The following is a 24,292-nucleotide window of genomic DNA, read 5'->3' on the forward strand; positions in this document are numbered from 1 at the left end:
AGAAAGTGAAATATTCCACGATATGAAAATAGACATGACGAGCTGCTAATAATAATAATTTTTAAAAGCATGGCTATCGATAGACTTGGCTACTAATTCATTGCAGCTGCAGAGCGAGTGGACATAGGGAGAAGCACAACTTATGTTTTGTAATAGTGTTGAATAAAAACTTAGACATGAACTGACAAAAACAAACAAATTGACAGTCTCTCTCTGGTCGTGGTTTTAAAAGTCATGAAATGTCACTTAGGCTAGTATCAAACTTTGTGGCCGGGGAAGCTGTTGGGCACGGTGATTTAAGCTATCCGATTGGCCAGCGCAGTAGGCGTACTCGCTTTAGCCGGTCCACCGGGAAGGCGGAGTTTGTCTTTTTAGACAAATGAAATGGTTCCAAATGGGTCAACTTTGCCTACCCAGTGTGCAGGGCTTCTGAATCAAGTACACCTACCAACAACAGCACAACATAAAATAAATAAAAGAACGCAACCTTTTGTCGTTGGCTTTTCTACAGAAATGTTTGGTGATCGATGAGGAATGCTTTGAAGAGCAACGAGTCGATCGCGATCCACCGGTTAGTGACCACTGGTCTACTATATACACACACCAGGTAGGTCTGGACATTGTTTATATATCACTATTCAAATAATACCATGAGACATTTTTTTTAACAAATAATAAGTTAGACTCTAGACCAATCAGAATGACACATATTGCCACAACAACAGTTGTTTTCAGGGTGCTATTCTCCAGTGTTTTTGGCTAACAGTAGCCTAGGCTAACAGCAACAGTGAAAGAGAAGTCTGATGTTCACCATAATAGAACTGATTCTGTTTCAAAAGGTGTTTTACATTGATCCGTGTCAGGTCTTGTGCACCGTCTGTTGGTGCGCGACTATAGGCTAACTGCTATTTGAAGTGAAGAAAATAGCATACCATTGTCAGAGCCAACCAGTGGGCTAAATACGCTATGATAGTCAAATGCTTTTTCATGTAAATGCAACCCATAGCCCATGTGAGAGAAAATGTGCTTTAAATTCAAACAAAATAATTTTATGCATCCTCAGAACTGTAGGCTACATTTACCGGTCGCAACGGTAGACAATTTACTTTCAAAACCATCTGAAGCAGCAGCAGCTCAATGCATGTACATAAACACTACATTTTAAAGTTTGTGGTTATATTTAATTAAGATTATCAAATGTCATTGTATATCCTTGTGTGTAACAATTTTTCATTGTTAAAATAGGCCTTTTTAAAAATGTTTTGAATACTAGCGTTCATTTGGATATTAGAATATGCGTATCACCATGCCCATCCCTAATACCTGGCAGGGTCCACCAGGGTTGGGGTCAAACCCATTTAATTAGAAATTTCAATTCAATTCTTGAAGTGGAGAAGTTACGTTGAATTCAAATTTCAACAACCTTCACGTTACGGAATTTAATTGGAATTAGACTGTTCGAATTCAATATTTGTACATTTCCCAGTTGATGGAATCAACATAATTAGAATTAACAAAAATGGACAGCAGGATTGGTCTAAAAACTTAAATTTCCATTATAGCTAGGCTGAACAGTGACATGATCAGCCTGAAAGCCTGAGGGAGTTGAATTCTAATTGGAATTATTGGGGATAATTTTGAATTGGGAATGTCATTCTTGGAATTTAGTTAACATTAGAATTGAGAGGAGTTGAATTCTCTCTGAATTCAAAGACTGAACTGGAATTTGAATTACAATTGAATTTGTGCAATTAACCCCAACCCTGGGGCCCGGTCCACTGACATTCACAACAGACCTAGAGGACTTGTTATATAGTACATTAAGATGTGATCTTGTATCCGTGTATTGTGTAAAGAGTTACCGGACTCGTCTTTCATCACTCCATTCTTGTTCCTCTCCTCCCAGTCTATCAATTCTTCATAAATGAGCTCTGAGGAGAAAGAGTGATTCATTTCATCCCTGTACAGTAATCTACACTGTGTGTGTGTGTGGTAATGTACTGTATCAGAACAGGTGAGAGAGTGCTGTCCCTAGAGCGAGCCACCCCCTACCTTTCCACTGTTCGATGCTGTGTTCTCTCTCCTCTAGCTGCTTGTCACAGATCTGTGGGGGAGGCTATTAGATACAACATAGACAACACAGTGACACACATATCAGACCAGACAAATGTGTTCCCCATATATACATAAACATTGGCCAAATAAATTTAAACTCAGTTCACATTTAATCCTAGTAAAAATTCCCTGTCTTAGGTCAGTTAGGATCACCACTTTATTTTAAGAATATGAAATGTCAGAATAATAGTACAGCAAATTATTTATTTCAGCTTTTATTTCTTTCATCACATTCCCAGGGGGTCAGAAGTTTACATACTCAATTAGTATTTGGTAGCATTGCCTTTAAAATGTTTATTTTGGGTCAAACGTTACGGGTAGCCTTCCACATTCCTTTTGGCCCATTCCTCCTGACAGAGCTGGTGTAACCGAGTCAGGTTTGTAGGCCTCCTTGCTCGCACACACTTTCAGTTCTGCCCACAAATGTTCTATATGATTGAGGTCAGGGATTGTGATGGCCACTCCAATACCTTGACCTTGTTGTCCTTAAGCCATTTTGCCACAACTTTGGAAATATGCTTGGGGTCATTGTCCATTTTGAAGACCCATTTGCGACCAAGCTTTAACATCCTGACTTATGTTTTGAGATGTTGCTTCAATATATCCACAATTGTCCTGCCTCATGATGCCATCTATTTTGTGAAGTGCACCAGTCCCTCCTGCAGCAAAGCACCACCACAACATGATGCCGCCACCCCCGTGCTTCACAGTTGGGATGGTGTTCTTCGGCTTGCAAGCCTCCCCCTTTTTCCTCCAAACATAACGATGGTCATTATGGCCAAACAGTTATATTTTTGTTTCATCAGACCAGAGGACATTTCTCAAAAAATTAATTTTTGTCCCCAAGTGCAGTTGCAAACTGTAGCCTGGCTTTTTTAATGGCGATTTCGGAGCAGTGGCTTCTTCCTTGCTGAGCGGCCTTTCAGGTTATGTCGATATAGGACTCATTTTACTGTGGATATAGATACTGTTGTACCCGTTTCCTCCAGCATCTTCACAAGGTCCTTTGCTGTTGTTCTGGGATTGATTTGCACTTTTCGCACCACAGTACGTTCATCTCTAGGAGACAGAACACGTCTCCTTCCTGAGCGGTATGACGGCTGTGTGACCCCATGGGGTTTATACTTGCGTATTATTGTTTGTACAGCTGAACGTTGTACCTTCAGGCGTTTGGAAATTGCTCCCAAGGATGAACCAGACTTTTGAAGGCCTACATTTTTTTCTCTGAGGTCTTTGCTGATTTCTTTTGATTTTCCCATGATGTCACGCAAAGAGGCACTGAGTTTGAAGGTAGGCCTTGAAATACATCCACAGGTACACCAATTGACTCAAATTATGTCAATTAACCTATCAGAACTTCTAAAGCCATGACATTGTTTTCTGGAATTTTCCAAGCTGTTTAAAGGCACAGTCAGCTTAGTGTATGTAAACTTCTGACCCACTGGAATTGTGATATAGTGAATTATAAGTGAAATAATCTGTCTGTAAACAATTGTTGGAAAAATTACTTGCGTCATGCACAAAGTAGCTGTCCTAACCGACTTGCCAAAACTATTGTTTGTTAACAAGAAATTTCTGGAGTGGTTGAAAAACAAGTTAATGACTCCAACCTAAGTATGTAAATTTCCGACTTCAACTGTATACATCTCCTCTCAAAAATGTGGAACAGTCCACTCACCGCATCTGCCTCTCCTGGATCGTACCACACATGGATATACGGGTGATTCAGGGCCTCTTCCACTGAGATGCGGCTCTCGGGATCGATCACCAGCATTTTGGACAGCAGGTCCCGAGCTTGACCCGCTGTCATGGAAATGAGAGAATGGCACATTCACTGCGCTGTTTCTACAGCAACCAAGACTATCTTGACATCATTTCATTTCGACCCCGTGGTCTCTATGCGACCGCTTAAGCCCACACAAGGTGTTAGATAAGAACACTGCTCCAGCTTTCAACTAGATCAATTTGATACAGCAACACACATATTGCTGGATAGTGTTCTTCACTCCTGCTCTACAATGTGAGCGAGATTTTATTCCAGCCCAGCACAAACACACCGACTTCAGCTCATCCAATCATCACTATGGTCTTGGTCAGCTGAATCTGGTGTCTCAGTGATGGACTAGAGCAAAAGCCTGCGATACTAGAGCCCTCCAGGACCAAGAACTAAAAGAAAAGTCAAAACAACGAGGTCAGAGGTCAGATATCTTACTCTTGAGTCTGTCGTGTTCGGAATCAGAGGGGAAGGCCCAGTCAGGAAATAGTTCAGCGAAGTTGACCCCTGGGTATTGAGGCTTGTTCATCACATAGTTCCTCACAGTCTCCATCAGTCGGTTCATAAACTCCATGGAGGGAGTACCCAGCACCTCAATCACCTTGTTCCACTGGTCTATGTCTGGACGGGCACCACAGTTAAGGAGAACATGGGTGTGTGTATTACATCAACTAAAAATGTGTGAAGAAAATACAGTCTGACCGAGAGAGAGATAGCGAGAGAGAGGGGGGGGGGGGGGGGGGGAAGGACCCATTCCCATTAGAAAAGGTGAAACAGGCAGCCAGTATAAATGCTAATCGGAGTCATCCCAGTTCTTTTTCAATGGAGGTGACGTATACTGGTTGGAGGAAAAACACAATGAGGTGGTCTCAATCGTCCATGTGGATCTAACCAAACAGCAAGCCATACTTACTTTATACTTATGGAGACAATGGCAGAATCAAGTGTCAGAGAGGAGTGGAGATGGAGGAATGAGGAAAGGGATGAAGAGGAGTGAGATATTGAAAAAAAAGAGAGTGGGAGAGAGGTGGATGAAGGATACGGTCGGTGCCCTGGAAGATAACATTGCCCTTCACCATTTCTCCCATGATGCACCCCACTGACCAGATGTCCACTGGGAACAGGAAGAAAATGAAAAACACAATGTTCAAACATATGGTTGGTTGTCTTTATAAACACAAATCATCAAAAGACATATGGCAGTGGTTAAATTATTATATGTTAATGGCAGAATAATGCATTAGAGTTATGAAATGTTTCAAATGCAGAATTAGGGACGTACTCCAGGCTGTTTCCAGTCTGAGAGCACTCATTAGGATGGGAAGGACTAACTAACTTCAAACACAGCCTTTCAGGCTCCTCTCACATGCTTAGGAGCGCCGCTTATCAGTTTACACAGCCGTTTTCGGTTTCTCGATTTGCAAGTCGAGGATGCAATAACGCGCGTCCTTACTGGACACTTCGAAGATGTTAGAATAACGGTCCACGTTTACTTTTCCTCAGCCAACAAGACGAGTAACGAACAGCAAAATCACCAGCCTGTGCATAGGCGGCGTTAGAGTTTCAGCACATTTTTACCAGAAAAATGCACCTTTATAATTAAGCATTGAATGCATCGTCGCATTTACAGACTTATGTAAGATAGCCTACTATGCATAATGTGATGAGTAGATTGGACAATCATAATTTAGGCTAATAATATAACTCGGTCACAGTTCGCAAAAAAAAAAAAAAATGCACGTGTATATCGGCGAGGAGGAAATTATTTTCCAAAAACAAACTGAAGTGGCACTGACCGAACGATAAAGAGTGAACATGCGCAGTGCGCGCTCTCCGCTGGTGCTAATAAGATAAGCTATAGGCGTACTGTTCAATTAGGTTGAGAATTTGGTTACTAAAAGACAGATGTTCATTGTCTTCCCTTTACAGCAATAGCCTTTTGTAATCCAAACTATGTTTTATTTCGGTATAGACAGGAGTAGGCTAATTAGGCTATATAATTGAAGTTACTTAGGGAAAGCGTCGATTCCCCTAGTCTTATGGATGTGTCACCTATGAGCCATGTCAATCTACTATTCCCCATAGTAGAAATGTTTACTATTCTATCTCTGGGACAGTTGTGGGAAGATAGATCCCAAATTCATACAACCAGTAGGCCTAGGCTACATAAAAAAAAATAATGTTGAAAAGCATTGAATAGATGAAAGATCATAACGTTTAGCTTAAAATGTAAATTATTATTTCTTAACATAATTAGCGTCATAATGTGCACAAGGCATTTGGCTACCGGACAATGAAATGAAATTTAAAACCAATAGAACATGAGATAAATAGACTTCTGGTTTCAATGGCATATGCCCAGGCTAATTTGAAGGTAAAACATGCCTCATAATATGTAGTAAAATGTTAAGGTTTTAAACAATTAAGTAGCTATACATTTTCAAAATGCATACGGATTCCAGCTCATTGCAAAGTGGTGTGTGACGCGCTGATGAGGCCTGACTTCCGTTGCCGATGGATTTAAATAGTGAATGGGAAGCGCGCTTCAATTACCAGTTGAGGACTAAAAATAGCTATTAACACATGCTTTTAAAATAGCTTTTAACACGTGACTGCTTTTAGAATTGTTAGCAATAGTTGGGCTTATAAAAGTAATGTCCGGCAGATTTTCCGCTCAAAGGCCCTGTATCTATAACGAATATACAAATATGCCAATTAAATTATGCAAATTAACCCATAGACCGATAAGCATGACTGGTCAAATGTATTTACATCAACAAATAGGCAGTGGCGTAAAGTACTTAAGTAGTACTTTAAAGTATTTTTAGTTAAGTCGTTTTGTTTTTTTTACTTTACTATTTATATTTTTGACAACTTTTACTTCACTACATTATTTTCTTTAGTAATGTACTTTTTACTCCACACATTTTCCCTGGCACCCAAAAGTACTCGTTACATTATGAACACAGGAAAATGGTGCAATTCACACACATCAAGAGAACCATCCCTACTGCATCTTATCTGACATACTCACCAAACACAAATGCTTCGTTTGTAAATTATGTCTGAGTGTTGGCGTGTGACCCTGGCTATCCGTAAATTCATGTTTGGTTTGCTGAATATAAGGAATGTAAAATGATTTATACTTTTGATATTCAAGTATATTTTAGCAATAACATTTACTTTTGATACTTAAGTATATTTAAAACCAAATACTTTTACTCAAGTACTTTTCTATTAAGGCATCTTTACTCTTACTCAAGTATGACAATTGTCATTACTTTTCCCACCACTGCGAATAGGCAAAAAAAAAAAAAAGCATTCTTTCGCAATTTGATTTTTTTCTCCCAGACAAAAGCCTGGCGCCAATTGTGATTACTTTTTTTTATTCAAAAAGGCCAAAAGCCAGATATTTCTGGCTAACGCAAACCTTGCTGTGTACGAGTGTGTGTGTAGCTGGTACAATAGGATGTGATCAGGGCGTGGATAGTATTTGCTTTAGACTGTGTGCCTTTAACAAATGTTCTTAAACCCCTCCCCTTTCCTGTATTTCAGCCCTGATGACGACTTAGAGGTATTTTCCTTTTATAAAAGGTCAATTGGAAACTTTTAATGCACTGGAAAAATTGTGCCTTAACTTCCTACACAGGAAGTAGGTTCGACTACTATACATCGATAACAAAAACATAAATGGAATACCACTCACTACGTAACACTGCTACATACAAATTCTCATATCAGAGTGATGTGTCATAAGTGGAACGAACACGCACGCACAAAGGATACAGTCTTTTCCAGGGAAGAGGATTTTGTGTGCAATCATCTCAGCCATGATGCAGCCAACAGACCACAGGTCAACTGCAGAGCAGCACAGAACCATCGGCATTCAACAAGCATCATCAACATAAACATGATCAAGCAGTATGATCCGAACGGCATGATCAGTCACTGTTCGTTCTCTAACCTTGATCAGCCACCACAATAGTTTAGTAGAATCACTAACTATGGTCAATTAAAAATATTCATCCAACCCGTCAAGGTCCTTGGACACACCAAACATGACCAACAGCACTCCATTTTAAAACCAACCCACTGATGGACATTTTTTATGTTTGTTCTTTTTTTAATATCCAATTTCTGTGTTCATGCAAGTGACTGATTGAACAAATCCTCACTATCAGTATCTGCAATTTGGCAGTACACCCAGAACCTTGTTTTACAGAAAGGGATCTCTCAGTTTCAAGGTCTCAGCTTAGAGAGAAGCAGCCTTGTGAGGTTTTGTCTATCACATGCATGACCCAGTATTGGTCGTCACATGAATGAAGCTAACATTAATTATGAATAAGCTAAATCATGCAAATATAACTTGTCAGTATATACGGGAACTAAGTGGGACTGCCCAGTTAATGCACCAAGTACACATGTCGATTAGGAGCTCTAAGTTTCTTGGAACATCTCCAGCGCGCTGATAATAAACAATGATTCATTTAAAGATTGACTTAGTGTCTCTGTGTAAGAATTTCCAGTGGGGGTCTGCGAGGAAAACCGGTGGCGCATTTTAAGAAGCCTGAGGGTAAATTCCCATTTGACCAAAATATGAGACCCGCCCAGACCCTTACTGTGAGCTACCCAGGAGACATCAGCGAACAAATGAGGGACGGCAACTGATTTCAGTACGTCCATTTAAATGAATCTGAATAAAAATGATGAAAATTAAAATCAAGGTGAGTAACGCATAAAAAAAGATACCCATAGTCTTATAGAGAGAAGGATATTGACTAGTTTTATGAGAAGACTAGCGTGAGGGCATAACGGTACCATGGAAAGCCCCGCTGACAGCTGTCTTTCGGCATTTATAAGAAAAGTCTACGTGGTCTGCAGCCACTACAAATAACATGGTGTTTTTGAATACGTGGCGTTATTAAATATGTACGGAAGATACATATGGTGCAAAGCAAGTAAAAAGAGAATCGTTGAAGATGTACAAGAGTAAATACGCAAATTGATTTTCTTCACATGCCTGTCTGTAAAAAGGGAAAAAAGATGTTGGAAATGGTTGACAGAACCTCAATCCGTTTGGATTTTCCCCACATCAAGTGATCTGTATTGCTGTTGTCTTCATTGTTTTCGTCTTGCGTCAATAACACATATCACCAGATTGGGTCTGTTGGATGGTTGGGATTTCTCCCTTAGGATTAGCCCTGTGCTGCCATCCTGTTAGAAGGTAACAGAATTTTATTACAATGGTTAAGATGGATTTTCATTGTGTTCCATGGTGTTACTCGCCCCCCTAGTGGAGCTTTCTGGTACTTAGAAAGACTGTACGCAAACAGGAAGTAGAGAATTCGTTCCGCACGCATAGAAGCAGCTAAAAACAACGCTACGGCGCAGGTCTTTCAGTGTAGTTATTTCTTGTCACGCTTCAACCTCGGAAAAAAATTGTTTGTAAGTTCGATTCAAGCATTTAGCTAGTGATAAGCTTGTTATTGATAGAGCTGCTTACCTATCAATGTTGGTTGGTTGCATTTACTCACAAATTGCCTTGCATGTATGCTGTCAGCTGTATTACTTTGCTCATGCAAACTATTTGTAAAATACACAACACTGTAGTTTTGTAACTGTTTCTAGTGTAAAATGCTTTGTTATTCTACAGAGATGGTTGTACATTATTAGGGCAATGAAAGGAGTTAGCCAATTACCATATGAGTAACAATTAGCTATATGGTTTGGCGTCATGTGTCCCTGAACAAAGGGAGTATAATGTGTCCCTGAACAAAGGGAGGATCAAAATCAAAAGTAACAGTCAGTATCAGGTGTGGCCACCAGCTGCATTAAGTGCATCTCCTCCTCATGGACTGCACCAGATTTGCCAGTTCTTGCTGTGAGATGTTACCCCACTATTCCACCAAGGCACCTGCGAGTTCCCAGACATTACTGGGAGGGGGGGGGGGGGGGGGGGGGGGGTGGCCTTAACCCTCACCCTCCAATCCAACAGGTCCCAGACGTGCTCAATGGGATTGAGATCCGGGCTCTTCGCTGGCCATGGCAGAACACCGACATTCCTGTCTTGCAGGAAATCAGCCATACTGCTCGTTCTGTGCGTGGTGGCATTGTCATGCTGGGGGGGGTCATGTCAGGATGAGCCTGCAGGAAGGGTAACACATGAGGGAAGAGGTCTTCCCTGTAACACACAGCATTGAGATAGCAGGTAATGGCAACAAGCTCAGTCCGACGATGCTGTGACACACCGCCCCAGACCATGACGGACCCTCCAACTCCAAATCGATCCCGTTCCAGAGTACATGCCTCAGCGTAACGCTCATTCCGTCGACGATAAACGCGAATCCAACCATCACCCTTGGTGAGACAAAACCGCAACTAGTCAGTGAAGAGCACTTTTTGCCAGTCCGGTCTGGTCCAGCGACGGTGGGTTTGTGCCCATAGACGACGTTGTTGCCGGTGATGTCTGGTGAGGACCTGCCTTACAACAGGCCTACAAGCCCTCAGTCCAGCCTCTCTCAGCCTACTGTGGACAGTATGAGCACTGATGTAGGGATTGTGCATTCCTGGTGTAACTCTGGCAGTTGTTGCCATCCTGTACCTGTCCTGCAGGTGTGATGTTCGGATGTACCAATCCTGTGCAGCCGTTACACGTGTTCTGCCACTGCGAGGATGATCAGCTGTCCGCCCTGTAGCAATGTCTTAGGCGTCTCATAGTACAGACATTGCAATTTCTTGCCATGGCCACATCTGCAGTCCTCAATGCCTCCTTGCAGCATGCCTAAGGCATGTTCACGCAGATGAGCAGGGACCCTGGGAATCTTTCTTTGTGTTTTTCAGAGTCAGCAGAAAGGTTTCTTTAGTGTCCTAAGTTTTCATAACTGTGACCTTAATTGCCTACCGTCTGTAAGCTGTTAGTGTCTTAACGACTGTTCCACAGGTGCATGTTCATTAATTATGGCTCATTGAACAAGCATGGGAAACAGTGTTTAAACCCTTTACAATTAAGATCTGTAAAGTTATTTGGATTTTTACAAATTATCTTTGAAAGACAGGGTCGTTTCTTTTTTTGCTGATATACACTGCTCAAAAAAATAAAAGGGAACACTTAAACAACACAATGTAACTCCAAGTCAATCACACTTCTGTGAAATCAAACTGTCCACTTAGGAAGCAACACTGATTGACAATACATTTCACATGCTGTTGTGCAAATGGAATAGACAAAAGGTGGAAATTATAGGCAATTAGCAAGACACCCCCAAAAAAGGAGTGATTCTGCAGGTGGTGACCACAGACCACTTCTCAGTTCCTATGCTTCCTGGCTGATGTTTTGGTCACTTTTGAATGCTGGCGGTGATCTCACTCTAGTGGTAGCATGAGACGGAGTCTACAGCCCACACAAGTGGCTCAGGTAGTGCAGTTCATCCAGGATGGCACATCAATGCGAGCTGTGGCAAAAAGGTTTGCTGTGTCTGTCAGCGTAGTGTCCAGAGCATGGAGGCGCTACCAGGAGACAGGCCAGTACATCAGGAGACGTGGAGGAGGCCGTAGGAGGGCAACAACCCAGCAGCAGGACCGCTACCTCCGCCTTTGTGCAAGGAGGTGCACTGCCAGCGCCCTGCAAAATGACCTCCAGCAGGCCACAAATGTTAATGTGTCAGCATATGGTCTCACAAGGGGTCTGAGGATCTCATCTCGGTACCTATTGGCAGTCAGGCTACCTCTGGCAAGCACATTGAGGGCTGTGCGGCCCCACAAAGAAATGCCACCCCACACCATGACTGACCCATCGTCAAACCGGTCATGCTGGAGGATGTTGCAGGCAGCAGAAAGTTCTCCACGGCGTCTCCAGACTCTGTCACGTCTGTCACATGTGCTCAGTGTGAACCTGCTTTCATCTGTGAAGAGCACAGGGCGCCAGTGGCGAATTTGCCAATCTTGGTGTTCTCTGGCAAATGCCAAACGTCCTGCACGGTGTTGGGCTGTAAGCACAACCCCCACCTGTGGACGTCGGGCCCTCATACCACCCTCATGGAGTCTGTTTCTGACCGTTTGAGCAGACACGTGCACATTTGTGGCCTGCTGGAGGTCATTTTGCAGGGCGCTGGCAGTGCACCTCCTTGCACAAAGGCGGAGGTAGCGGTCCTGCTGCTGGGTTGTTGCCCTCCTACGGCCTCCTCCACGTCTCCTGATGTACTGGCCTGTCTCCTGGTAGCGCCTCCATGCTCTGGACACTACGCTGACAGACACAGCAAACCTTTTTGCCACAGCTCGCATTGATGTGCCATCCTGGATGAACTGCACTACCTGAGCCACTTGTGTGGGCTGTAGACTCCGTCTCATGCTACCACTAGAGTGAGAGCACCGCCAGCATTCAAAAGTGACCAAAACATCAGCCAGGAAGCATAGGAACTGAGAAGTGGTCTGTGGTCACCACCTGCAGAATCACTCCTTTTTTGGGGGTGTCTTGCTAATTGCCTATAATTTCCACCTTTTGTCTATTCCATTTGCACAACAGCATGTGAAATGTATTGTCAATCAGTGTTGCTTCCTAAGTGGACAGTTTGATTTCACAGAAGTGTGATTGACTTGGAGTTACATTGTGTTGTTTAAGTGTTCCCTTTATTTTTTTGAGCAGTGTATATAAAAAAATAATGGTTTCAACTGTGTTGTTATTCTCTAACATTTGTTTTAGAAATCTGTATTAAGAATATTGGTAGCAGTAATAGTTTGTCATAGGAAATCCAGACAAATGTATTTATTGTATCAGAAATGCCCTGAACTAAAAACTGTTGTTCTGGTCTCTCCTCTATGGCAAAAGTGACCACAGATGGTGTCTAGATGCATGGAAGGGATAATTTGACCAAGAATAGTGTTAACACCCCCCCCCCCCCCCAACCAGCTGAAGCAATGGCGTTCAGGAAGGTCCTTCACCACTTCTACCGTGAGACCGTAGTCCGAGCCAGCATGTACACAGCATCCAGTCGAAGCTATCAACTGCCTTTTCTCTCAGGAGTGAGACATGGGTCCACGTGGAGTGAGCATGGAGAAATATCCCATCCAAACTTGCTGGTGTACTTGTAGGAAAATGGACAAGACATAATGGACCGTAGCGGCTCAGGTGAGAGACATTATCAAGGGCCATCCACTTTTAAACATGTGCCATTGGGAGGACAAACTGAAACGCATGAAGAAACACCAGAAGGATGAGTGTCGGGAGGGAGGTAAACTGTGCCCGTAATTGATTTAGGCTTATCCAAAATTATTTATTTGAAGTATCAGGTTGATTGTGGAGGTCAGCACACTGAGAAATGTATAGTAATTTTGACTAAGAATTAATTGAGATACCAAATCTCATTACCACAAGGGGTGAGAATAGTTAATACTGGAAATATAAGAAGAATATACTGTATGTCAATGTACATTCTGCCAGTATCGGTGTATGCTAAATTGAGGGTCTTAAATTAAAGGGATAGTGCTTCAAGTTGATTCTAAGGACTGCCATTCGAAATTTGGGTTGGACAATTAATCAATAGTTATAATTATGGTTTGGAAAGTCGAGGCTTCTAGAGACAGAGCTATACACCTAAAATGTGAGGAGAGCCACTAGATTGGGGCAAGGTTAGCCCAAGCTTCAATCTCATTCTTATGAAGGTTGGTGTGAAACTGTTATAACATGTTCTCTCTCTTCCCTGTGAAAGTCAATATGCATGTACCCTCGACCAAATATGGGAGATCTCTAGAGACGTAGAGAAAATTGGCAATGCCTAAAGAATTGCGTAAATTGGCTCTGCAAACAGAGAGGCTCCTGACTATCTCTTGGTAGGTCAAGGAGGCACTTGTGCAATCATTTGTATTTATTATGGATCCCCATTAGCTGCTGTTACTCTTCCTGGAGTCCAGCAAAATTAAGGCAGTTTATACAATTTAAAAAACATTACAATAGATTCACAACACACTGTGTGCCCTCAGGCCCCTACTCCACCACTACCGTACTAAATCCATGTGCATGTATAGTGCGTTCGTGTGTATATCGGCGATGAATGTTGTACTTTTGTCCCAGATCACTCTTCTAATATGACTGATCTCGCCGAACACATTGCCACTGTTGCTAAGAATAATTCCCCACAACCAGAGGGGACGCCTGCAACTTGGTTGGAATCCGTTTGGAAGTTGGGGATCCCAAATTGCCAAAATGTGCTGCAGCAATTTCTCTTTTCTTAGTTTGTCTAAATTGGGGTTATTGAACATGCTGTGTATGTTTGATAAATGAATTGCCGTTAATAGAAGTATAACCTTTATTATGATGATAATATTACCATACTAATTAGATTGTATAATACAGAACGAAGGGCTTGAGGTGTCTGGTTTTATGTGTCGACTTCCCTTACTTTAAAATTCAAAAGGCACTCGCACATCTGAGCAAACTTTTTGCAGGTGCATGGCAACAGTTGAATAAGATTAATGAAGAAGGAAACCGCACACTGCTCTTGATAGTGTCACTGATCTTTAATAAGCTTTACGTATCGCCTCACGGCCTTCAGAGCTTTCCCTTAATTTAAGAGAAATATGATAGAGAAAACTAAATGCAATGATTATCATCACACAGGTGATAAGATAAATGTGATGGACATTTAACGTTTGTTCTTTTCTAATAACCAATTTCTGTGTGTCCTTTTCTCTAAACCAATTTCTGTGTTCATGCAAGTGACTGATTGAACGAATCCTCACTATCAGCATCTGCAATTTGGCAGTACACCCAGAACCTTGTTTAGAGAAAGGGATCTCTCAGTTTCAAGGTCTCAGCTTAGAGAGAAGAAGTCTTGTGATGTTTTGGTCCGTCACATGCATGACCCAGTATTGGTCGTCACATGAATGAAGCAAACATTAATTATGAATAAGCTAAATCATGCAAATATAACTTGTCAGTATATAAAGGGAACTAACGGGACTGCCAAGTTAGAGCTCCTAATCGACATGTGTACTTGATGCATTAACTTGGTTGGAACCTCTCCAGCACGCTGATTATAAACCATTATTAAATTTAAGATTGAATTCAAGTGGGCCCGTGTAAGAATTTCCACGACACTCCTTTCAAATTCTTATGCAATTTGTTATTGCAGGTTGTAACCAGGCACTGAGGAATTCCAATCACTCTAACACATCAGTACCTTTTGGAATGGGACAACTCTGTTCAGTGGTACACAATACACACAGAACCTAGGACTTGTTAGTGGGTTAGTCAGATTAGTAGCATGCAGACACAAAAATATACTGTATATTAGGCTGTGTCCTAATTGACACCATTTCCCAAGTTCAATACTTTTAACCAAAAACAGAGTGTCAAGGGTAGTGCATTACAGGGGAATTAGGGTGTGGTTTGAGACACAACAATAGCCTTGTTCCAACTTACCATTCTCCTTGTACTTCATGCCCAGGATGACCTCTGGGGCCCTGTAGTACCTAGTCACCACATAAGGGGTCATCATGAAGTTGGTGCAGGCCGTTCTGGCCAATCCAAAGTCCAGGATCTTCAGAGTACAGTCTGACTTGACCACTATGTTACTGGGCTTCAGATCCTATAGGGAGAGAGGGATAGAGCATACAGCGCATTCGGAAAGTATAACATTTTAAAATGGTCATATACACATGGTTAGCAGATGTTAACGCGAGTGTAGCGGAATGCGACAGTGCTGCAGAGATGGTTGTCCTTCTAGAAGGTTCTTCCATCTCCACAGAGGAACTCTGGAGCTCTGTCAGAGTGACCATCAGGTTCTTGGTTACCTCCCTAACCAAGGACCTTCTCCTCCGATTGCTCAGTTTGGCACGCTCTAGGAAGAGTCTTGGTGGTTCCAAATTTCATCCATTTAAGAATGGAGGATTCTGTGCTTTTGGGGACCTTCAACGCTGCAGAAATGTTTTGGTACCCTTCCCCAGATCTGTGCCTCGGAGCTGTACGGACAACTCCTTCGACCTCATGGCTTGGTTTTTGCTCTGACATGAACTGTCAACTGTAGAACCTTATATAGATAGATGTGTGCCTTTCCAAATCATGTCCAATCAATTGAATTTACCACAAGTGGACTAAAATCAAGTTGCAGAAACATCTCAAGGATGATCAATGGAAACAGGATACACCGGAGATCAATTGAGTCTCATAGCAAAGGGTCTGAAAATGTAAATAAGGTATTTTGTTTTTTCTATTTGTTAAAAATTATTTATTTTTTTAAACATTTTCGCTTTGTCATTATGGGGTATTGTGTTTAGTTTGCTGAGAAAACAAATAAATATTTAATCAATTTTAGGCTGTAACGTAACAAAATGTGGAAAAAGTCAAGGTGTCTGAATACTATCTGAAGGCACTGTATGTAGTCAAAGTGTTTATGCTGATGTGTGCACACGTGCTGCATTCATGCAGGTGTGTGAGCGTGCGCAGGTGCGTGCGTGTGCGCTCCTCACCCTGTGGATGATGCCAGCAGAGTGCAGGTGTCTGATGCCACAGAGGATCTGGTAGAGCAGGTAGGACATCCTCTCATGGTCCAGGTCCATGTGGATCACCTGGCACAGACTGGCATCCATTAGCTCCATCACTAGGTAGCTGGCACAGAGACCGGGAGAGGAAAGGAGAAGAGGACATAAGAACAAGCAGAGAATGATACCCATTGGTTTGCTGATAGACGTTCTCGCCAATCTTCTACTATTCAATCAGCAAACCTATGGGTATTACTGTATCAAACTGGATTTGAGTTGAAGACTAGGGCTCTGTTTCAATGTCCACACTCGTAGAGTACATGTAGAATTACGTCACGCATTGCAATGTAGCGCAGAACTACTCAACAATAAAAGAAAGATCACAGGTACAAATAGACTCACAGGTCCTGAAACTCCTCCAGTGACTTCTGAGGCGTGAACACATTGATCAACCTGATAATCTGAGGACAGAAAAACGCCACTCATCAGCTGAACAGATTATTAATAGAATATAGGTTATAAACAGGTAATATCAAGGTAGTACTTTATTGTATCTATTAGGTCATTCTTTTTGCATCATACGGCATGTGTCAGTTTAAAATAGACAATCAGCTCAGTAGGCAGGGCAGAGGGCATTCAAACAGTAGCTTGTTAACAATCGGGTGCCATACGTTTTTGTGGTCGACACATTTGAGCAGCACCAGTTCCCTGTAGGCCCGCTTGGCATGAGTCTGGTTCTGGAATGGCCGACACAGCTTCTTTACTGCCACGGGAAAACCTAACACTGAGTCTAGAGCAGAGCTGGAGAGAAAGAGAAGGGTGAACAATAAAGAAAGAGTGGTGGGGGTAAAGGGAGGATGGAGAGAAAAATAAGTGCCGTGACTCATGATAGAGGAAGGCTAAGAGACACTCATGGAACCTTTCATTCTTGTAGAATAGAGAACAGTAGCTAGCCTAGTTCTAGGACTACCCAACCTATGGCCCAATCCCAAATGGAATGCACTTGTGGAGATACGAGAGGATTTGACTGGTATAAAAAATTAAGTGAAACTCACTGAACCTATTAGAGGGCATATTTCTCGTCTACATAATGGTCGTCTTACCAGACAATGCCCTGTGCCCCGGAGCCGATGGCCCTGAGCTCCTGGTAGCGCTTCAGAACAGTGAAGGTGGAGTCACCCACCTGCACACTGTAGAACTGGCCCTCACCCACACTCATACTGCTGCCGCCGACTCAGTCAGGGGCCTCTGTGCTGCCTCAGGGTCTGGAACCAGTCTAGGAGACACAGAGATCGATATAGTAAGACTTGTTTTAATATAATTCATAATGTATGTCTCAAGTGAAGTTTGCAAAGCATCCTGCCAGCCATCCAAGTCCTGTTAATCTAAGCAGAGTGTGTGTGTGTGTGTTTAAATGCAGTAGAGGACAGAAGCAGTGAGAGGCTAGCTGACAGATTGGGAGAGCCTTTGTCTAAACACTGCTGTGCCTGCTCTAGCCTAGTTACACAACATTACTCCCTTGCAACCTCTGGCCAAACAAATGCAGCGTGACACACATTTTTTTGGGCGATCTGACCAAATTCACATAGAAATGAGTCATTCGCATGGCGCACATGCTTTCAATTTCTATGCTTCGTTCTTGCGTCTTTTCCTTTTGAACACCGGTATCAAGCAGCTGAAAACACAATATTTTTGGTTATGGGAAATATATTTCACAATGGTTTAGATGGCACAATGATTCTCTATATTATACGTGTTTTGTCAAACTGAAATTAGCCTATTAGAATTTTAGCAACCAGGAAATGGCAGATCAATTTCTGCATAGTGCATCTTAATATTTAAAAAAAAAAAAGCATGTATACACAAACTGACAAAACAGTTAATCCATGCTAATGGAGATCCATGTCTGCCTGTTAGTGTGGTGTGTGTTTCAGGACCTCAGAGATAATGTGTGGGCATGCTATAGCTGATGCTTCTGGCAGGAAGAAAGAGGAATGTTATTATTGGCTGTGTATGTGGGGGAGGCGTGTTTGTGTCTGATTGCAGATGCCCACACTGTTGTAGCAGTGTGTGGGTACCATGACAAATCCCCACAGGGGGATTGGACTAGGCTACATTACAGGCTTTCAGTCAGGCAAATTTCCAAAAGAAAGGCAAGGTACAGGGGAGATCATATCCCTTTATTAAAAATAAATTTAAAAAACTCACTGTGACAGCACTCAGACAATGACACTAAACACAGAGGTACACGTGGAAGACATGCACTCATGTTATGCATCTACAATCACATGTGAAACCACAGAAGCTGTTGGCGCACACACACGCGTTGTGCGTGCGCACATACAAGGTGAGGGAGAAACGGATTACATGTTTCAGAGTAACAGATTATAAAAATAGTTACGTTACCAGCTAAAATATTGTAATCAGATGACAGATAATTTTGAAAAAACAGATTACTTTTGACACCGTTCTACACAGAACAAAAATATAAAGACGCAAAGTGAAGTGTTGGTCCCATGTTTCAGGAGTTGAAATAAAAGACCACAGAAAAAATGTCCATATACACAAGCATTTCTCCTTTGCCAAGATAATCCATTCACCTGACAGGTGTGGCATGTCAAGAAACTGATTAAACAGCATGATCATTACACAGGTGCACCTTGTGATGGGGACACCAAAAAGCCACTCTAAAATGTGCAGTTGTCTCACAACACAATGCCACAAGTTGAGGGAGCGTTTAATTGGCATGCTGACTGGAGGAATGTCAAGAGCTGTTGCCAGAGAATTGAATATTCATTTCTCTACCAATGTCGTTTTAGAGAATTTGGCAGTACGTCCAATCGGCCTCACAACCGTAGACCACGTATAACCATGCCAGCCCAGGACCTCCACATCCGGCTTCTTCACCTGCAGGATCGTCTGAGACCAGCCACCCAGACAGCTGATGATCTGTGGGTTTGCACAACAAAATAATTTCTGCACAAACAGTCAGAAACAGTCTCAGGGAAGCTCATCTGCGTGCCCAGCATCCTCACCAAGGTCTTGACCGGACTGTAGTTCGGCAGGTAGCCTAGTGGTTAGGGCATGGACTAGTAACCGAAAGTTTGCAAGATCGAATCCGAGGTGACTAGGTAAAAAAAAAAAAAAAATCATTCTGCCCCTGAACAAGGCAGTTAACAAATTCTTATTTTCAATGACGGCCTAGTGGGTTAACAGACTTGCCTAGTTAAAGGTAAAACGTTATTATTATTTTTTTTAATTATGACTTAGACTTCAGTGGGCAAAAGGCTCACCTTCGATGACCACTGGCACACTGGAAAAGCGTGCTCTTCATGGATGAATCCCAGTTTCAACTGTACCGGACATATGGCAGACAGCGGCGTGTGGGCGAGCGGTATGCTGATGTCAACATCGAGAACAGAATGCCCTATGGTGACGGTGGGGTTATGGCATGGGCAAGCATAAGGTAAGGACAATGAACACACTATGCAAAGGAGAAGTGTCGCAAAGCATGAGGCAAATGGTGTTCACACCAGATACTGACTGGTTCTGATCCATGTCTCTACATAAAAACTTTATTTTAAAAATTTATTCCCAGTCATGTGAAATCCATAGATTAGGGCCTAATTGACTGATTTCTTACAAACTCTAAAATATTTTAATTGTTGGATGTAATTTCTCAATAACTTTCTAAATCGGCATGGAAAAAACGTGCAAGTTCAATTTTGTTCCGTCTGAGCGAGTCTGACCACAAGTTAGAGACCACTATGACACTAAAATGTGTTTGATGGATCCCGGGAAAGAGCAGGAAAAGGCTTTTGTAGGCTACAGTCCAAGCTGTGACTGCTGTCAGCATCCAAAGATTATCCAACTTGAATAAACGCTTAGTTGGAGGCAAGGGCGACAGCAGTGGTGTTGCCTACGGGCAATGCTGTTATCACTCATTATTGATATCTACATGGCACATTGACGTGCACTGCTGCTCTCTCATTTAGCTATTTGCGCCTTACGGATTGTGGTTGTTGTTTAACAAATATATACAGTACCAGTCAAATGTTTGGACACCTACTCATTCAAAGGTTTCTTTATTTGTACTATTTCCTACATTGGAGAATAACCGTAAAGACATCAGAACTATCAAATAACATATGGAATAAAGTAGTAACCAAAAAGTGTTCATTTTTTATTTTATATATTTGAGATTCTTCAAAATTAGCCACCCTTTGCATTCTCAACCAGCTTCACCTGGGATGCTTTTCCAACAGTCTTGAAGGAGTTCCCACATATGCTGAGCACTTGTTGGCTGCTTTTCCTTCACTCTGCGGTCCAACTCGTCCCAAACCATCTAAATTGGGTTGAGGTCGGGTGATATGATGCAGCACTCCATCACGCTCCTCCTTGGTCAAATAGCCCTTACACAGCCTGGAGGTGTGTGTTGGGTCATTGTCCTGTTGACAAACAAATGATCATCCCATCTGGTTTGCACTTAGTGGGACTGCGTATCGCTGCAGAATGCTGTGGTAGCCATGCTGGTTAAAACTACTTCCGGCGCCGACCGAGATGGCCGCCTCGCTTCGCGTTCCTAGGAAAATAACCAGTATTTTGTTTTTTTATGTGTTATTCCTTACATTGGTACCCCAGGTAATCTTAGGTTTCATTACATACAGTCGGGAGGAACTACTGAAAATAAGTCAACTCACCATCGTTACAACCAGGAATATGACTCTCCCGAAGCGGATCCTGCGTTTTGCCTTCCACCCAATACAATGGATCTGATCCCAGCCGGCGACACTAAAGAACGACGCCGTAAACGGGGGAAAAACGAAGCGGTCTCCTGGTCAGGTTTCGGAGACGGGCACGTCACTCTCCACTCCCTAGCATACTACTCGCCAATATCCAGTCTCTTGACAACAAGGTTGATGAAATCCGAGCAAGGGTTGCTTTCCAGAGATATATCAGAGACTGCAACGTTCTTTGCTTCACGGAAACATGGCTCACTCGAGAGACGCTAACGGAGTCGGTGCAGCCAGCTGGTTTCTTCACGCATACAGGAACTCAAGTCATTCTGTTCACCTGATCTAGAATTTCTCACAATCAAATGTCGACCGCATTATCTACCAAGGGAATTCTCTTCGATTATAATCACAGCCGTATATATCCCCCCCCCCCCCAAGCAGACACGTCGATGGCCCTGAACGAACTTTATCTGACTCTTTGTAAACTGGAAATCACACACCCTGAGGCTGCATTCATCGTAGCTGGGGATTTTGACAGGGCTAATCGGAAATCAAAACTCCCTAAATTCTATCAGCATATCGATTGTGCTACCAGGGCTGGTAAAACCTTGGATCATTGTTATACTAACTTCCGCGACGCATATCAGGCCATATCACGACTCCATTTTGTCGCTTCCAGCCTACAAACAGAAACTAAAAACGGCAAGCTCCCGCGCTCAGGTCTGTTCAACACTGGTCCGACCAATCTGATTCCACGCCTCAAGACTGCTTCGATCACGTGGATTGGGATATGTTCCGCATTGCGTCCAACAACATTGACGAATACGCTGATTCGGTGAGCTCATTAGAAAGTGCATTGACGATGTCGTACCCACAGCAACGATTAAAACATTCCCAAACTAGAAACCGTGGATTGATGGCAGCATTCGCGTGAAACTGAAAGCGGGAACCACTGCTTTTAACCAGGGCAAGGTGACCGGAAACATGAACGAATACAAACAGTGTAGCTATTCCCTCCGCAAGGCAATCAAACAAGCTAAGTCCCAGTATAGAGACAAAGTAGAGTCGCAATTCAACAGCTCAGACACAAGAGGTATGTGGCAGGGTCTGCAACCTTTTGTTTTCCCACTCCCTTTCTCTCCCCGATATCCAATTACGATCTTGTCTCGTCGCTGCAACTCCCCAATGGGGTCGGAAGAGGCAAAGGTTGAGTCATGCATCCTCGGAAACATGATCTGCCAACCGCCCTTCTTAACACCGGCTCACTTAACCCGGAAGCTAGCTGCACAAATGTGTCGGGGGAAACACCGCTCAACTGATGACCGAAGTCAGCCTGCGGGTGCCTGGCCCACCACAAGGAATCGCTTGAGCGAGATGAGCCAAGTAACGCCACCCCGGCCAATCCCTCCCCTAACCCGGACGACGCTGGACCAATTGTGCTCGAACCCCAGGCTGTAGCGACACCTCAACACTGCGATGCAGTGCCTATGACCGCTGCACCACTTGGGAGGCCTGAAAAATGCACTCTTGCAACAGCTGCATAGTGCAGATCCCAGCTTATGGAATACAAGTTTGAGAGAGTTCTTACATTCTAAACTCCTCAGTGGTATTGTGCTCCATACTGTCAAAAAAAACTAGTTTAATTCATGAAATTCACGTGGTCTTTTATTGCTCAATTTAAAATCATGCTGATAAAAAGAAAGTGTCATCCATAGGCCTTTACACACATTATCAAACTCGCCCATGTTAGATTGCCCCTTAAGTCTATCAATTTTTGATCTTATAAATGAATGATACATTTATTGAAGAATAACTTATAAATGCTCAACTGTCACACCCCATGAGAACCCAACATTGACAGTTGAAGTCAGAAGTTTACAGGTTTGAGTCATTAAAACTAATTTTTTAACCACTTCACACATTTCTTGTGAACAAACTATAGTTTGGCAAGTCGGTTAGGACATCTACCTTGTGCATGACAAGTCATTTTTCCAACAATTGTTTACAGACAGATTATTTCACTGTATCACAATTCCTGTGGGTCAGAAGTTTACATACACTAAGTTCACTGTCTTTAAACAGCTTGGAAAATTGTCATGTTTTTAATTTATTTAACCAGAACCAGGTAGGCCAGTTGAGAACAAGTTCTCATTCACAACTGTGACCTGGCAAAGATAAAGCAAAGAAGTGCGACAAAAAAACTGAGTTACACATGGGATAAACAAACGTACAGTCAATAACACAATAGAAAAATCTATATACAGTGTGTGCAAATGGAGTAAGGAGGTAAGGCAATAAATAAGCCAATAGTAGCGAAGTAATTACAATTTAGCAAATTAACACGAGTGATAGATGTGCAAGTAGAAATACTAATGTGCAAAAGAACAAAAAAAATTAAACAATATGGGGATGAGGTAGGTAGTTGGATGGGCTATTTACAGATGGGCTGAGTACAGCTGCAGCGGTCGGTAAGCTGCTCTGACAGCTGACGCTTAAAGTTAGTGAGGGAGATAAGTCACCAACTTTAGGGATTTTTTGCAATTCGTTCCAGTCATTGGCAGCAGAGAACTGGAAGGAAAGGCAGCCAAAGGGGGTGTTGGCTTTGGGGATGACCAGTGAGATAAACCTGCTGAAGTGCGTGCTACGGGTGGGTGTTGTTATGGTGACCAGTAAGCTGAGGTGGAGCTTTACCTAGCAAAGACGTAGATGGCCTGGAGCCAGTGGGTTTGGCGACGAATATGTAGCAAGGGCCAGCCGAGCGCATACATGTCACAGTGGTGGGTAGTATATGGTGCTTTGGTGACAAAATGGATGGCACTGTGATAGCAAACTGGATGCAGTCTGAGTAGTGTTGAGGTTATTTTGTATATGACGTCGCTGAAGTCGAGGATCGGTAGGATAGTCAGTTTTACGAGGGTGTTTGGCAGCGTGAATGAAGGAGGCTTTGTGGCGAAATAGGAAACCGATTCTAGATTTAATTTTGGATTGGAGATGCTTAATATGAGTCTGGAAGGAGAGTTTACAGTCTAGCCAGACACCTAGGTATTTGTCCACATATTCTAAGTCAGACCCATCCAGAGTAGTGATGCTAGTCGGGCGGGCAGCGATCGGTTGAAGAGCATGCATTTAGTTTTACTAGCATTTAAAAGCAGTTGGAGGCCACGGAAGGAGTGTTGTATGGCATTGAAGCTCG

General features: G+C 42.7%; 1 protein-coding gene across 3 annotated transcripts in view; it reads right to left on the reverse strand.

The window, feature by feature from the left end:
* The window catches only part of LOC129857902 (mitogen-activated protein kinase 9-like), a 30,313-nt gene that overhangs the window by 2,537 nt on the left and 3,484 nt on the right, over positions 1-24,292 (reverse strand). The window contains exons 2-11 of one of the 3 annotated variants that reach the window (XM_055926588.1): positions 17,467-17,639; positions 17,035-17,164; positions 16,766-16,824; positions 16,352-16,490; positions 15,306-15,471; positions 4,932-5,003; positions 4,328-4,510; positions 3,794-3,918; positions 2,053-2,104; positions 1,863-1,931 (exon numbers count right to left, since the gene is read on the reverse strand). In XM_055926588.1, the coding sequence (XP_055782563.1) occupies positions 1,863-1,931; positions 2,053-2,104; positions 3,794-3,918; positions 4,328-4,510; positions 4,932-5,003; positions 15,306-15,471; positions 16,352-16,490; positions 16,766-16,824; positions 17,035-17,164; positions 17,467-17,582 (1,111 nt within the window). In that variant the 5' untranslated portion in view covers positions 17,583-17,639. Of the gene's footprint in view, positions 1-1,862; positions 1,932-2,052; positions 2,117-3,793; positions 3,919-4,327; positions 4,511-4,931; positions 5,004-7,675; positions 7,748-15,305; positions 15,472-16,351; positions 16,491-16,765; positions 16,825-17,034; positions 17,165-17,466; positions 17,640-24,292 lie in introns of all 3 variants that reach the window. The other 2 variants (XM_055926587.1, XM_055926586.1) reach the window with 2 other exon arrangements.

The sequence above is a fragment of the Salvelinus fontinalis genome, chromosome 6 (genome assembly GCF_029448725.1).
Source record: "Salvelinus fontinalis isolate EN_2023a chromosome 6, ASM2944872v1, whole genome shotgun sequence".
NCBI lineage: Eukaryota > Metazoa > Chordata > Actinopteri > Salmoniformes > Salmonidae > Salvelinus > Salvelinus fontinalis.